Consider the following 14,152-nt stretch of genomic DNA (forward strand, 5'->3'; position numbering starts at 1 on the left):
CAGAAAGGAGGAACAAAAAGTCTGGGGATACTCAAAATGAAAGTTCCCCACAGCACAGGGCCCAGAAATGGGAAGAGCCCAGGCGGCCCTGTTCCCTCTGGGCCTCCTGATACCTCTGCCTCGTGTCTGCAAAGAGAACACGGGGGGACCTGGGAGAAGCGGCTCACCTCTCTCCAGAAGAACCCCCGGCAGTCGCAGTCTGCAGAGCGCAGGAGGCGTGGTTTTCCCCCGCCTGGAGGAGTCAGGCCTCAGGCGGAGCTCAGCAGACAGCAGCCTGAGTTCAAACATGAGGATGTGTGCCAGGGCGCAGGGACCACCTCCACCCAAGCCAGCCCACAGAAGGATCAGATTCCTGGTGAATGAGTCAGCCTTCTCTGTAATAATTTCAGCACCTGTTAAGTCCGCTTGGGCATGGAGGAGATAAGGATGAGGCTGTGATGGGTAAGGGCACAGACTTCTCAGATTCAAACCCTAGCTCTGCCACTTATGGGCTGTGTGGCTTTGAGCATGTAACTCAGCTTCTGAGTCTCCTCTTTTGTAAAACAGGGACCACACGGTACCACCCCCAGCTGCTATGAGGACTACACGGGTGGTTGCACGTAAAGTGCCTAGTCCACCGGGCACGGTGGCTCACGCCTGTAATCCCAGCACTTTGGGAGGCCGAGGTGGGCAGATCACCTGAGGTCAGGAGTTCGGGACCAGCCTGGCCAACACAGTGAAACCCCGTTTCTACTAAGACACACACAAAAAAATTAGCTGGGTGTGGCAGCATGAGCCTGTAGCCCCAGCTACTGGGGAGGCTGAGGCAGGAGAATTTGCTTGAACCCGGGAGGCGGAGGTTACAGTAAGCTGAGATCGCACCATTGTATTCTAGCCTGGGTAACAGAGCGAGACTCTGTCTCCAAAAAAAAAAACGCCTAGCCCAAGGGAAGCACTCCACAAACAATCCCTAGCATGGGGCGTGATGCCAAGGCCCCACCTCAGTTCTGATTCCCCTCTGCACCTGAGCGCTGCAGGGAACACCTGCTCTGTGCCTGTTCCGTACACAGACATGCTCCCTGGACTCCTCAGGAAAAAAAACCATGCAGGTGGGTCATCTTGTGCTCCCAGGGCCAAGCATGGTGACATTCCCTACCCTGTGGCAGGACACCGGCTCCTGTTCCTGGGCTCCCCACTGCACCCAGAAGCACTGCACAATGCAGATCTCCACGGCCTGTGTTCAAGGGGTGAAGGGCTGAGCTGAGAAGGGGCAGAGACTCTGAGCCTGCCAGAGAAAGAAAGGAGGGGCAGGTGTCACTCTCAGGCTGCAGAGCCAGGACAGCCCCCTGCACGTGAACACTGTTCTTGTCCTAGCCACAGCAGGCCGCACTAGACTGTGGCCGTTCAGGGAAAGAAAAACAGAGACGACTTCTTTTCAACCCAAATGCCTATCAATCAACAAGTGGATAAAGAAAGTGTGGTGTAGCCGGACACGGTGGATCATGCCTATAATCCCAGCACTTTGGGGGGCCAAGGCAGGCAGATCACAAGGTCGAAAGATGGAGACCATCCTGGCCAACAGGGTGAAAACACAAAAATTAGCTGGGCATGGTGGTGCGTGCCTGTAATCCCAGCTACTCAGGAGGATGAGGCAGGAGAATCGCTTGAACCTGCGAGATGGAGGTTGCAGTGAGCCAAGATTGCACCACTGCACTCCAGCCTGGTGACAGAGCGAGACTCCATCTCAAAAAAAAAAAAAAAACTGTAGTGTGTGTGTGTATGTAATGTGTGTACATATATATGCATATGTATATATATGATGAAACACTACTCAGCCATAAAAAGGAATGAATTAATGGCATTCACAGAGACCTGGATGAGGCTGGAGACTAAGTAAAGTAACTCAGGAATGGAAAACCAAACCATCTGTTCTCACTCGTAAGTGGGAGCTAACAGCCAGGCATGGTGTCTCACGTCTGTAATCCCAGTACTCTGGGAGGCCAAGGCAGGTGGATAACTTGAGGTCACAAGGTCAAGACCAGCCTGGCCAACATGGTAAAACCCCATCTCTATTAAAAATACAAAAATTAGGCAGGCATGGTGGCACACACCTGTAGTCCCAGCCACTTGGGAGGCTGAGGCAGGAGAATCACTTGAACCCAGGAGGTGGAGGTTGCAGTGAGCCAAGATCACGCCACTCCACTCCAGCATGGGCAACAGAGTGAGAATCCATCTCAAAAAAAAAAAAAAATTGTAAGTGGGAGCTAAGCTATGAGGATGCAAAGGCATAAGAATGACACAATGGATTTCAGGGACTCAGGGAGAAAGGGTGGGAAGGGGGTGAGCGATAAAAGACTGGGTTCAGTGTATACTGCTCAGGTGCACCAAAATCTCACTAATCACCACTAAAGAACTTACTCATGTAACCAAACACCACCTGTTCCCCAGTAATCTATGGAAATAAAAAATTAAAAAGAAAAACAGACACGTGCTCTCCCAAGACATGTTCTCCTCAGTTCCACGACCTCCCATGGTTCCTCAACAACACTTGGGAGCAATGGGGTACTTCCTCCTGCTCTCATTACTTAAGAAACAAATAAATAATCCAAAATTGTCAGGGATTATTTAATCATTTTTGTCTTCATTTAAAATTAACCCAGAGTCCAGATTTACTCTATCAGACAAATATGTAAGAGAAAGGAAATAGGATTCACATTCAATTTATTTTTCAAAATGTTTCTGGACAAAGTAAGACATTTTATAACACGGAAAGTGACCACTGAAAGGAACAAGGAAAAGGAAATGCGCCTACAGCAAAAACTCACCCGCCAGCACTTCCGAGGCCACCGTCACAGGAAGGTCATCTCCACTCACAAACAAGAAGAGAAACCCAGCTGGCGGGGAACACACGATCACTGCCGGGAAAAACTCCGGGGCTTCCCCCAGCATGGAAAACAGGACTGAGGGTTCTTACCCAATAAACAACCTCTTCAAAACACAAGCAAGGCAATACAGATTTATAAAAAACACAAGCAGGCAAAACAGATTTATACAAAACACAAGCAGGCAAGGGGGCCAGAGCCAGCAGCCAACATTCTGAGGAAAGAGGCAGGGCCCTATGTGGTTCCTAGGCCTGAGCGGGACAGAGGACACAGGAAGAACGCTCCGAGCTGACTTCGGTCCCCTGGGTTTAAACATACTCTGTGGAGGTTACCCAGTGATCCCCCACCAGGCCGCTGACCAAGGTACTCCTGCCCACATCCAAGTGCAGGACTCTGCTGAGGGAGGTGCTGGGCCGCCTACCACTCCCTGTCGGACATCCCTTGGCACAGTACCCCACTCTTCACGGCTGCTGTAACAAATCACCACAACTTAAAACATGCGTTCATTATCTCGAAGTTCTGAAGGTCAGAAATCCGGCATGGGTCTCATGACACTGAAGTCCAGGCGCCAGCCAGCTGCGCTCCTTCCAGGAGGCTCGAGGGGAGAACCCGTTTCCTGCTCACTCCGGTTGTTGGCAGAATTCAGCTCCTGGCGGCGGCAGGGGCAAGGCCTTGCTCTCCTGTTAGCTATCTGTAGAACGCCTTTCTCAGCTTCTAGAAGCCACGCCACACTCCTGGTGGCAGCCTCCCCCATCTGCAAAGCCAGCCACTGTGGATGGAGTCCATCCCACACCGTGTCTCTGACCACTTCCAAAAGCTCATGAGGTTACACTGGGCCCGCCAGGTAACAGGACAATTCCCCCATTTCAGGTCAGCTGATTAGTGACCTGAATTCCCCTCTGCCATGTAACAGAACATACTCGCAGGGGTCAGGGATGAGGACGAGGACACCTTTAGGGGGCCAGTATTCTGCCCACCACACTCCCATCCCCACAGGCCAGCGTCCTGGAGATCACCTCGACCCCCAGCACCCTGCCCATCAGTGAATCCTGAGAGTACCATGTACACCCTGAACCTGCCCACTCCTCTCCAACCCCACAGCCTCTGGCCTCGGCCTCCTCAGAAGCCCACCAGCTTCCTCTCGCCTTCTCTTCAAGGATGACAAACAGTGTCACAGTATCTCACTCCTCCCTGTTTAATACCCTTCAACACCCTCTCATGGCTCTTAGGACCACAGCCCGGATCTTCACCATGGCCTTGGCAGCAGCGCCAGAGCCTGCTCACCACCCTTCATGCCCCTCCTCCCCAGTCAAGCGCTCCCCGCAGGAGGGGGGCTCCGACAGACTCTCCCCCGACCTCTGCAGCCAGGTCTCAGCAGAAGCCCAACCTGTGTCGGGAGGACACGACCATTCCAGCCACCGAGGGCCCTGCTCTCTGCCAGCATCCCGGGACTGCCACCTGCCCGGCACTACAGTCTGCGTGCACGTGTTCACAGGGCAGGCGTCCAGCCGCGAAGGGTCACATGGATGGCTCAGCACTCACCACGGCAGCTGGCACAGGAGAGGAGCAAGTAAACGTTTTCTGAATAAATTCATTATCCCCAACAATGCCTCTCCTTCGGCGAGGACGGACGGTGGCCTATTCAGCCGACTGTCTCATTTGCTTACAGGCGTCTCATGGCTCTGGCAGTGTGAGCTGAAGGCTGTCAGAGCCACAACACTGAAAACCCTCTTCTGCTCCAGCTTTATCCCAGCACCCACATCCTTGCCATGTTCAATTTGGGCCTTTCTTGCCACCATGCCACTTACCTTTTTTTTTTTTTTGAAACAGAGTCTTGCCCTGTCGCCCAGGCTAGAGTGCAATGATGCGATCTCAGCTCACTGTATCCTCTGCCTCTCAGGTTCAAATGATTCTCCTGCTTCAGCCTCCTGAGTAGGTGGGATTATAGGTGCCCACCACAATATCCGGCTATTTTTTGTATTTTTAGTAGAGATGGGGTTTCACCATGTTGGTCAAGCTGGTCTCGAACTGCTGACCTCAGGTGATCCACCTGCCTCAGCCTCCCAAAGTGCTGGGATGACAGGCATAAGCCACAGCGACCAGCCGCCATCAGGCCACTTGCAAATGTCGTACTCCACATACCCCAGCTGCCTGCATACCCTCTGTCAGCAGAGCACACCCTGCCAGGCAGAGCTGAGCTAAAATAGCAAACATCAGACCCACACTGAAAGACTGCCTGTGTTCTCAAGCCCAGTGTGCTGTGATTTTGTCTTGGCATGTAAAGTGAAGTGTGGCGAGAATTCCAACTGCAACAGCCCATTGGGAGCCAAGAGAGTCAGCGGCCCAGGAAAGAACCAGCCCAGACAGTCAGAAACTGAACCTTCAGATTCTACTTTTTTTTTTTTCTTTTTTTTTTTGAGACAGTCTCGCTCTGTTGCCCAGGCTGCGGTGCAGTGGTGCGACCTTGGCTCACTGCAGTCTCTGCCTCCTGTGTTCAAGCGATTCTCCTGCCTCAGCCTCCCAAATAGCTGGGATTACAGGCACCAGCCACCATGCCTGGCTAATTTTTTAGTAGAGATGGGGTTTCGCCATATTGGCCAGGCTGGTCTCAAACTCCTGACCTCAAGTGATCCACCCACCTCCGCCTCCCAAAGTGCTGGGATTACGGGCGTGAGCCACAGTGCCCGGCCAAACCTTCGGATTCTTATCACCTACCGTTTCTTGCCACTACCACAGCTTCCACTCCGGTGCAAGCCGCCACCACCAGTGGCCACTGGATGCTGCAGCACACCGGCCTCCTGGTCTCCCTGCTTCTGCCCTTGCCCCGACTCCCAATGCCTCCAATCTGTCTTCAGTACAGCAGCCAAAGATACCCCATTAAACCTAATGCAGACCATGCCACTCTTCTGCTCAAAGCCCTCCAAAGGTACCCCATTCAGCCAGAATCAAACAACAGTCCATATCTTCACTGTAGTCACGAGACCCTACCCTTCACGACGCACCCCTTGACTCTCCCCTTCTATCGGCCAGACCCACACTGGCCCCAGCTCCTCTCCTCAAGCACGCCAGCATCGCTCTGGGGGTCCTCTGCACCTGCTCACACCTCTGCCTGGATCGCTCTACCTCAGCCTCCTAGTTGGCCTGTTTCCTCACCTAGTGCAAATCTTTCCTCAAATGTCACCTCAGCGAAGGGCTCCTTCTCACCGCCACACCTGCCACTAAGCCACCTAGTCCTCTTCCCAGCTTTGTTTTGATAGCAGCTGCCACCTTCCAACAGATAACTCTATTTAACTGAGCTATGTTATTTATACCCGGCTCTCCCACTGCACTGCAAGCTCTGCAGAGCAGAGATCTGGGTCTCTTTTGTCCACTAATATTACCTCCAGCACCTGGGGCTGTTCCTAACACATACTATGGATTGAATACATATTTGCTGGATCAGCAAATCATCAAATTCTCAAAACTGGTCCAAGAAGCCTATCCTTTTCTCATCAAAAAGAACTGTGCTAAGCCAAAGAAATCTCCCCATTTGCCATAGCTACTTAAACCAAATTCAATCCCTTTGTGCTATAGATACAGACACTGATGGCCGCAGAGGTAACTTGGTGAAGACCACTACTGGAGAAAGAAAGTTAAAATCTGGTCCACCTGACTCCTAGTCAGAGGTCTATCTACCACACGACACATCCTGGCTCATCCAGAAACAAAGTTTCTAGGAAAGCATCAGCCAAACATGTAACCTAAGGACCAGGGTGTGCATAAACCGAAGGTCTACTAGCAAGACCACCTCTCCTGCAGTATATAACCCTGGCCAAACCACTCACTCTCCAGGCTAATCGAGAAGATAGGTTGGAATAAACACCATGTATCGGTACTGACAATGCAAGAATGAGAAAGACACATTCCCAAACCTGTGGATCTCACAAGTAAGAAAGCAAAAGCACGTACCAGGGACAATAGGAAGCCAGAGGTACCAGCAACACTGAGTTTGATGCAAAAAAGGGGGACTTCAGTTCAGGCTGCATAAAAACAGGAGGCATGCTGGAGAGTATATATTGAGAAGTGGGGAAAAAAAAAAGCTAAGCCAGGAGAAAGGGAGGGGAAAAAACATTCTGGTCAGACACAAAAGCATGAAAGTGACAGGGTCATCGAACAGTATGGTGTGCCAAGGAACCTAGCATTCCATCAGCACAGCTGAGAGCAAAGCTCAAAGCAAGAGAGCAGCCAGGTCATAAAGGGCTTAGAGGCCGGGCACGGTGGCTCAAGCCTGTAATCCCAGCACTTTGGGAGGCCGAGACGAGCGGATCACGAGGTCAGGAGATCGAGACCATCCTGGCTAATACAGTGAAACCCCGTCTCTACTAAAAAAAAATACAAAAAACTAGCCGGGCGACGAGGCGGGCGCCTGTAGTCCCAGCTACTTGTGAGGCTGAGGCAGGAGAATGGCGTAAACCCGGGAGGCGGAGCTTGCAGTGAGCTGAGATCCGGCCACTGCACCCTAGCCTGGGCGGCAGAGCAAGACTCCGTCTCAAAAAATAAATAAATAAATAAAGGGCTTAGATGTTGCGCAAAAACACTTACACTTCTCAGCATGACACTGAAGGGGAAAAAACCCAGGGATTTAAACCAAGACTGCCTCAGGGAGTGCAGGATCAAGCATGTCTCCTGCAAAACACTGGCAGGCATAACATGGAAAGCGCCAAAAACAGTGTCTAGCAAATGCTAAGTGTTTAATGAATACTAGCCATTATTGCCATAAGGAATTATTGAGTTGTGCTACTGGCCGGGAGTAGTGGCTCACGCCTGTAATCCCAGCACTTTGGGAGGCCGACCACTTGAGATCAAGAGTTCGAGACCAGCCTGGCCAACATGGTGAAACTGCATCTCTACTAAAAATACAAAAAAATTAGCTGGGCGTGGTGGCGGACACCTGTAACCCAAGTTACTTGGGCAGCAGAGGCAGGAGAATCACTTGAACCCAGGAGGCAGTGGTTGCAGTGAGCCTAGATCGCACCACTGCACTCCAGTCTGGGCGACAGAGCAAGACTCGTCTCAAAAATAAAAAAGAGTTGAACTATCTGCAAGATCCCTTACTAGTCTTGTATTGTACAGCAGGTGTCGTCTTCTTCCTGAGTTTCCTTGAGTTGATGGCTACACTCAAAAAAAAAAGAGGAAAACAAGGCTGTGCATGGTGGCTCACACCTGTAATCCCAGCACTTTGGGAGGCCACAGTGGGTGGATCACCTGAGGTCAGGAGTTTGAGACCAGCCTGGCCAACATGGTGAAACCCCGTCTCTACTAAAAATAGGAAAAAAAATTAGCCAGGCGTGGTGGTGGGCGCCTGTAATCCCAGCTACTTGGGAGGCTGAGGCAGGACAATGTGTTGAACCTGGGAGGCAGAGGTTGCAGTGAGCAGAGATTGCGCCACCGAACTCCAGCCTGGGCAACAGAGTGAGACTCCGTCTCAAAAGAAAAAAACCCACAAAAACAAAGAAAACCATCATGGGAAACAACTGAAAGAGCTGCCAAAGCCACAGGAACCTGGCTAGGATCTCCACTAGCACTGTGCTTGCGTAGGTGTGGGCTAAATAAATATGCAGCTAGTGACCAATCACCACTACTGACAGGAAAACGGGCATTACTTTGTGACTCCTCCTTCAGGGAGGAGTTCCAGCCTGCCACCTGAAAGAGCTGCACTGCCAGAGGCTTGAGCCACAAGATGGATGGGAAACACAGAGGCTTCGCAGGCCTTCCTGGTGCACCCAACCTCTCCTTCTGCCCTCTTCAGTGACAGCCTCAAACAACTCTCCAAGACTCCAACTTCACAGAGGTATTACAGAAGCTGCTCTCAAAAGTGCCTAAGACACAGAACAGCATCAAAGTCACAGGAAAAAGAAAGCTGGTCTTTGGTATTTCAGGTTCACACAGAAGCAAGTTGGAGACTTAGTCTCCTGTGGCTGTCATAGCAAATTACCACAAACTGAATGGCTTAAAACAACAGACATTTATTCTCTCTCAGTTTTAAGGCCAAAAGCCCAAAATCAAGTCATTAGCAGGGCCATGCTCTCTGTGAAGTCTCTAGGTGAGCATCCTTCCTTGCCTCTCCTAGCTGCTGGTGGCTGCCAGCAACCTCTGGCTTTCCTCAGCTTGTAAATGTACTATTCCAATCTCTGTTTCTGTCTCCACAGGGCCATTTCCCTGAGTGTGTCTCTCTGTATCCAAATTTCCCTCCGGTTAGAAAAATACTAGTTGTTGAACTAAGGCCCACCCTCATCCAGTATGACCTCACTTTACCTTGATTACTTGTGCAAAAACCCTATTTCCAAATGTCATATCCACGGGTTCCAGATGGACATAAATTTGGTGGCAGGGGGTGGGGGAGGGGGCAAACACTATTCAACTCAGTATAAGAACAAATTACCAAGGGCCACAGCCTTCAATCCAAAGGTTGAGTCACTGCTGTAACTCCACACAGCAGCTCTGTTATTCTTACATTTCAGTTAAGAATTAAGAGTTTAGAATGATGAGGAACCAAAACCTTAAGACCTAAAAGTAACACATAAAAGTTACACTGTCCTGTGGCTCCTCTTCCCTGGACTCTATGTTCCACAGCATTTGTTCCTGTTGCTACCAGGACCTCCTATTCACCACCATTCCAGAATCTTCACTCATCTTGGACCCTGACACTGGTTTTGTTGGAAGCTCTTACTGTTCTCGAATCACGCACAGTCAAATAGGGTCTCTGGCCACCTTTGATGACTCCCTTCACTCTCGAAGTCACCCATGAGCAGTCGGTAACTCACTCTGCTAACTCCCAGATCACTCTTAAAAGTAAACTTTCCTTTTTTTTTTTTTTTTTTTGAGACAGAGTTTCACTCTTGTTACCCAGGATGGGGTGCAATGGAACAATCTTGGCTCACTGCAACCTCCACCTCCCAGGTTCAAGCGATTCTCCTGCCTCGGCCTCCCGAATAGCTGGGATTACAGGCATGTGCCACCGTGCCCAGCTAATTTTGTATTTTTAGTAGAGACCAGGTTTCTCCATGTTGGTTAGGCTGATCTCAAACTCCTGACCTTAGGTGATCTGCCCACCTCGGCCTCCCAAAGTGCTGGGATTACAGGCGTGAGCCGCCGCACCCTGCCAAAAGTAAACTTTTCCCACTGGATGCAGTAAATTGCAAAGGTTATCATTCAAACACTCAAACGATAGTGTTTATTATGAAACAGGAGTACAAACCATTTTCCTGTGTTTATGAATGATTCTACTCAGACTTGTTTTAATATCACAATTCATAATTTTCAGCATTCCAGACTTCAACTTTGGAACAGAACACAGTGTGTTCTGAAATCCTGAAGTTTGCTCATCTCTGATCTGTTTTCACCAGTGGCTGATTTTATCCTAGGTACCCTCCAGGTAATGTCTCATCCCCTAGTGCCCTGGCAGAGCTCAGCGCCACAGCAATCACAGACTCTGGAGCTCTGGAGCTGTAATAGCATCTAGGGTGTACTCAGGTCATTCCAGGCTCAAAAAAAAAAAAAAACTTTCTGCTAACACAATATAGGAGTTGGTTTTGAGACCAGCAAGCAGAAACATGGAAACTCACAGGGAAACTCTAATCCTCTTCCACGCTCAAGGTAAGAGCAGCAGCCCACAAGAGACCAGAGGCAAATCAAGCGGGTCAAAAGCACCACACCCCCTGCAGAAACTGATCTGCCCAGCAGACGGTGCCTCAGCCCAGCCAGCTTCCGGACTCCACCAAACTTCACAGCATGACCCGAATCAGTTCCTTCCAGCCTCCCCAGGGAGCCCAGGACTTTTTGGGAAAGGAGTCTGCCAGTGTCGGGAAAAACGCCAACAGCTCCTCCTCGTCCTTGCAAGCCTCGATCCTACGTGCAGCCACTGTCACCCCCAAACCCCACGCTCCGACCTCCGAGTCCGACAACGCCCGTCACACCACCCAGCAGCCTCCTCAGAGTCCAAGTTGCCCGCTCCAGACCCCCGACTCCGCCCGCAGTCCAGGAGGCCAACGCGGCCACCTGACCTTTGACCCCTGACCTCGACCCGGCCCTCCCGGGCACACCCACCTGCCCGGGAGCTTGCTGTTGCTGCGCTTCCAGAACTGCTTCCTGGCCCCGTCGCTGGCCATGGCCCCTCCTCATCCCTCAGACCCGCGGCCCAGACACCCCGAGTGCAGCCGGCCCTCCCCCAGCGGCCCTTTCCTGTCAACCGGGTAGCCCCTCACTGGTCCCGGGACTCCGGAGCGTAGACCCGAGAGGCTCTTCCGCCTCGTTCCGGAAGTTGTGCCTACGCGCGCCCGGAAGTCCCGCCTAAGTCCCAGGTGGCGAGCGACGCAGCGTTCCGAGAACCCGGCCGCATTAAAGGTCGACGCCACGCGACGCACGTTACACGCGTCGCGGAGGGAGCAGAAGCGGTTGGGTTTCGTGTTTGCTTAAGTCTGTCGCTCACGGCTAGCCCGACCCGACCGCGGCGCCTTCCTGCAGGTAGCGGACTCCCAGAAGCCACTGGAGCCTACATTGCGAAGCGGAGCTGGGCCCGTGTCTGATTCCGGTTTCTCTGGAGCGCTTCTCAGAGCCGGCCCAGAGAATAAGGAAGCCAGACACGCCGTACCCGGCCCAACAGTGGCAGGGCGGCTGCGGGTGCTGGTCAAGCTGGGTCTGCGGGCACTGAGTGAGGATAATACTCAGTGCACGAAATATTTGCAGTGTGGTGAGGTGAGGGGCATAACCGCGGAGCGTATTCCAGGGGATGAGAGAGAGTGGGGATCAGGCCAGGCTTGAAGGGAAGAGTGGTTGAGCACCGAAGACAAGAATTAATTCCCCTGGCCTGAGTTCCAGCCTTGTGCGGCTGTCACGTGCTGGAAACCTGGCTAGTCCGGAGTGAGATGCGCGTTACGTGTGAAATACAGGATTCCAAAGACGTCGTATAAAATAATTTGTATGTTGTTTGCATGTTAGATAACATTTTTAATAATACATTAAATTAAATAAAATGAATTATTTTTGCATTCCTTTTTACTCTCTTTAAAATTATTTTTACCTTTTTTGTTCTTTTTTTCTGGGGGGGAGTGGGGGTGGGGCGTCTTGCTATGTTGCCCAGGCTAGTCTCTAATTCCTGCCCTCTAGTGATCCTCCTGCTTCACCCTCCCCAGTAGTTGGAACTACAGGTGCATATGTTATGCCTAGATCTTTTGACTTGTGTGTGTGTGCGCAGAAAACCACTAAAAAATCCGTATCTGGTTTGCATTACATTTCTGTGCGTCTTAGGCCAAAGATTGAAGGCTCAGGGACTGTCATTTCAGACTGGAGCTTTAGTGTATTTGGAGCTCCTGCCAGTTCTTTTTGTTGTTGTTGTTGTTGTTGTTGTTGTTGAGACGGAGTCTCGCTTTGTCGCCCAGGCTGGAGTGCAGTGGCTGGATCTCAGCTCACTGCAAGCTCCGCCTCCCAGGTTTACGCCATTCTGCCGCCTCAGCCTCCCGAGTAGCTGGGACTACAGGCGCCCGCCACCTCGCCAGCTAGTTTTTTGTATTTTTAGTAGAGACGGGGTTTCACCGTGTTAGCCAGGATGGTCTCGATCTCCTGACCTCGTGATCAGCCTGTCTCGGCCTCCCAAAGTGCTGGGATTACAGGCTTGAGCCACCGCTCCCGGCCCAGTTCTCTTTTAAAACAAAAATTTGATAAGGCATATTTACTGATTAAGAATTTCCCGGGAGGCTGAGGCAGGAGAATAGCGTGAACCCGGGAGGCGGAGCTTGCAGTGAACCGAGATCGCGCCACTGCACTCCAGCGTGGGCGACAGAGCGAGACTCCATCTCAAAAAAATAATAATTTCCCATGCCTCTTCATTTACTGATAAGTAACATTGACTTAGTACTTACTACGTACAAGACATCCTACTCTCCTGGGATCCTCTCCTAGTAAAGCTCAGAAGACCCCAGGGGTCTCCTCCTGACATATAGCCCTGACAGCCTCAGACAATGCTGTCCCCTACACACAACATTGAGGACCATGGCGGTTCTTTCCAGCTCAGTCTGGCTTATTGCAAGAATCAGTGAGGGAGGTGACAGCAGGATTAACCTGATGGGAGGGGAAAGGAAGGAAAAGCTGGCAGCACTTGGTGACTGGTTACACCTTAGATCCAGGTGCTCTTTGTAGCTCACCGTATGCTTTGCTACTACTGTTTTCAGGCGAAGGAGTGAGGCTGAGATTGACTTGAAGGCTTCAAAACCAGCTAAGCAAAGGATTACTAGGATCATGACAGAAACGTGAAGACGGAAAAAGAGAGTCCGAGTAGAAAGCCAGTTTTGAAAGCCAAAGTAATACAGATGTTGGAGTCTAGATATGGGACCTAGGAATTGGGACAGATCCTCAAATCCCAGAGGTAATGAGTGGAACCTTTTTTATTCATTTTTGCAACAAGTATTGAGCAGCAATGCAAATTAAAACTAAGGATGTACCATGTTACACTTAACAGATTGGCAAAAACTTAAAAATCTGTCTTTACCAAACTTGATAAGAATGTGGATTTGTGAGCAGAGCAGAACTCTTGGACTGCCGGTAGGAGGGTACATTCATTCACTAATTTCGGGTGGCCACTTAGCAATTTCTAGCAAAAATACTCTATAACTTAGCAATTCCACTCTTGGTATGTGCTCTAGAGTACCTTGCCTCCTGCCTCTGCGTGCAGAGACAAGAATGTTCAGTGCAGTGTTGCTCCTAGTGGTCGTTGGGGTCTGGGGGAGAAGCAACCAAAATGCCATCTATGGCAGAATCGATAACTTACACAGTTATGTAGTAGAATACCATAAATTAGTAATGATTACATACATCAACATAAATGAATTTCACAAACTGTGGGGTTGTTTTTGAAGTGGGGCTTACTATGTTGCCCAGGCTGGCTGCAAAATCCTGGGCTCAAGTGATCCACCTCAGCTTCCAGAGTAGCTTACAGATGCGAGCACTACTGCATCTGGCTCCACAGTGCTGAATGAGAAAACGTTGAATATGAATTCACATGGTACGATACCATTTAGTACTATTTTCTTTTAAAGGATGAGAGCCGGGCTCGGTGGCTCAAGCCTGTAATCCCAGCACTTTGGGAGGCCAAGACGGGTGGATCACGAGGTCAGGAGATCAAGACCATCCTGGCTAACACGGTGAAACCCCGTCTCTACTAAAAAAATACAAAAAAGCTAGCCAGGCAAGGTGGCAGGCGCCTGTAGTTCCAGCTACTCCGGAGGCTGAGGCAGGAGAATGGCGTAAACCCGGGAGGG

At 50.8% G+C, this 14,152-nt stretch overlaps 1 protein-coding gene across 2 annotated transcripts in view; it reads right to left on the reverse strand.

Moving 5' to 3' along the window:
• The window catches only part of TBC1D22A (TBC1 domain family member 22A), a 424,627-nt gene extending 413,458 nt beyond the window's left edge, over positions 1-11,169 (reverse strand). For both annotated transcript variants that reach the window (XM_030914235.1, XM_030914234.1), the window contains exon 1: positions 10,947-11,169. In XM_030914235.1, the coding sequence (XP_030770095.1) occupies positions 10,947-11,008 (62 nt within the window). In that variant the 5' untranslated portion in view covers positions 11,009-11,169. The remainder of the gene's footprint in view (positions 1-10,946) is intronic.
• Positions 11,170-14,152: the final 2,983 nt, after the last annotated feature.

The sequence above is a fragment of the Rhinopithecus roxellana genome, chromosome 13, assembly GCF_007565055.1.
Source record: "Rhinopithecus roxellana isolate Shanxi Qingling chromosome 13, ASM756505v1, whole genome shotgun sequence".
NCBI classification, from domain to species: domain Eukaryota; kingdom Metazoa; phylum Chordata; class Mammalia; order Primates; family Cercopithecidae; genus Rhinopithecus; species Rhinopithecus roxellana.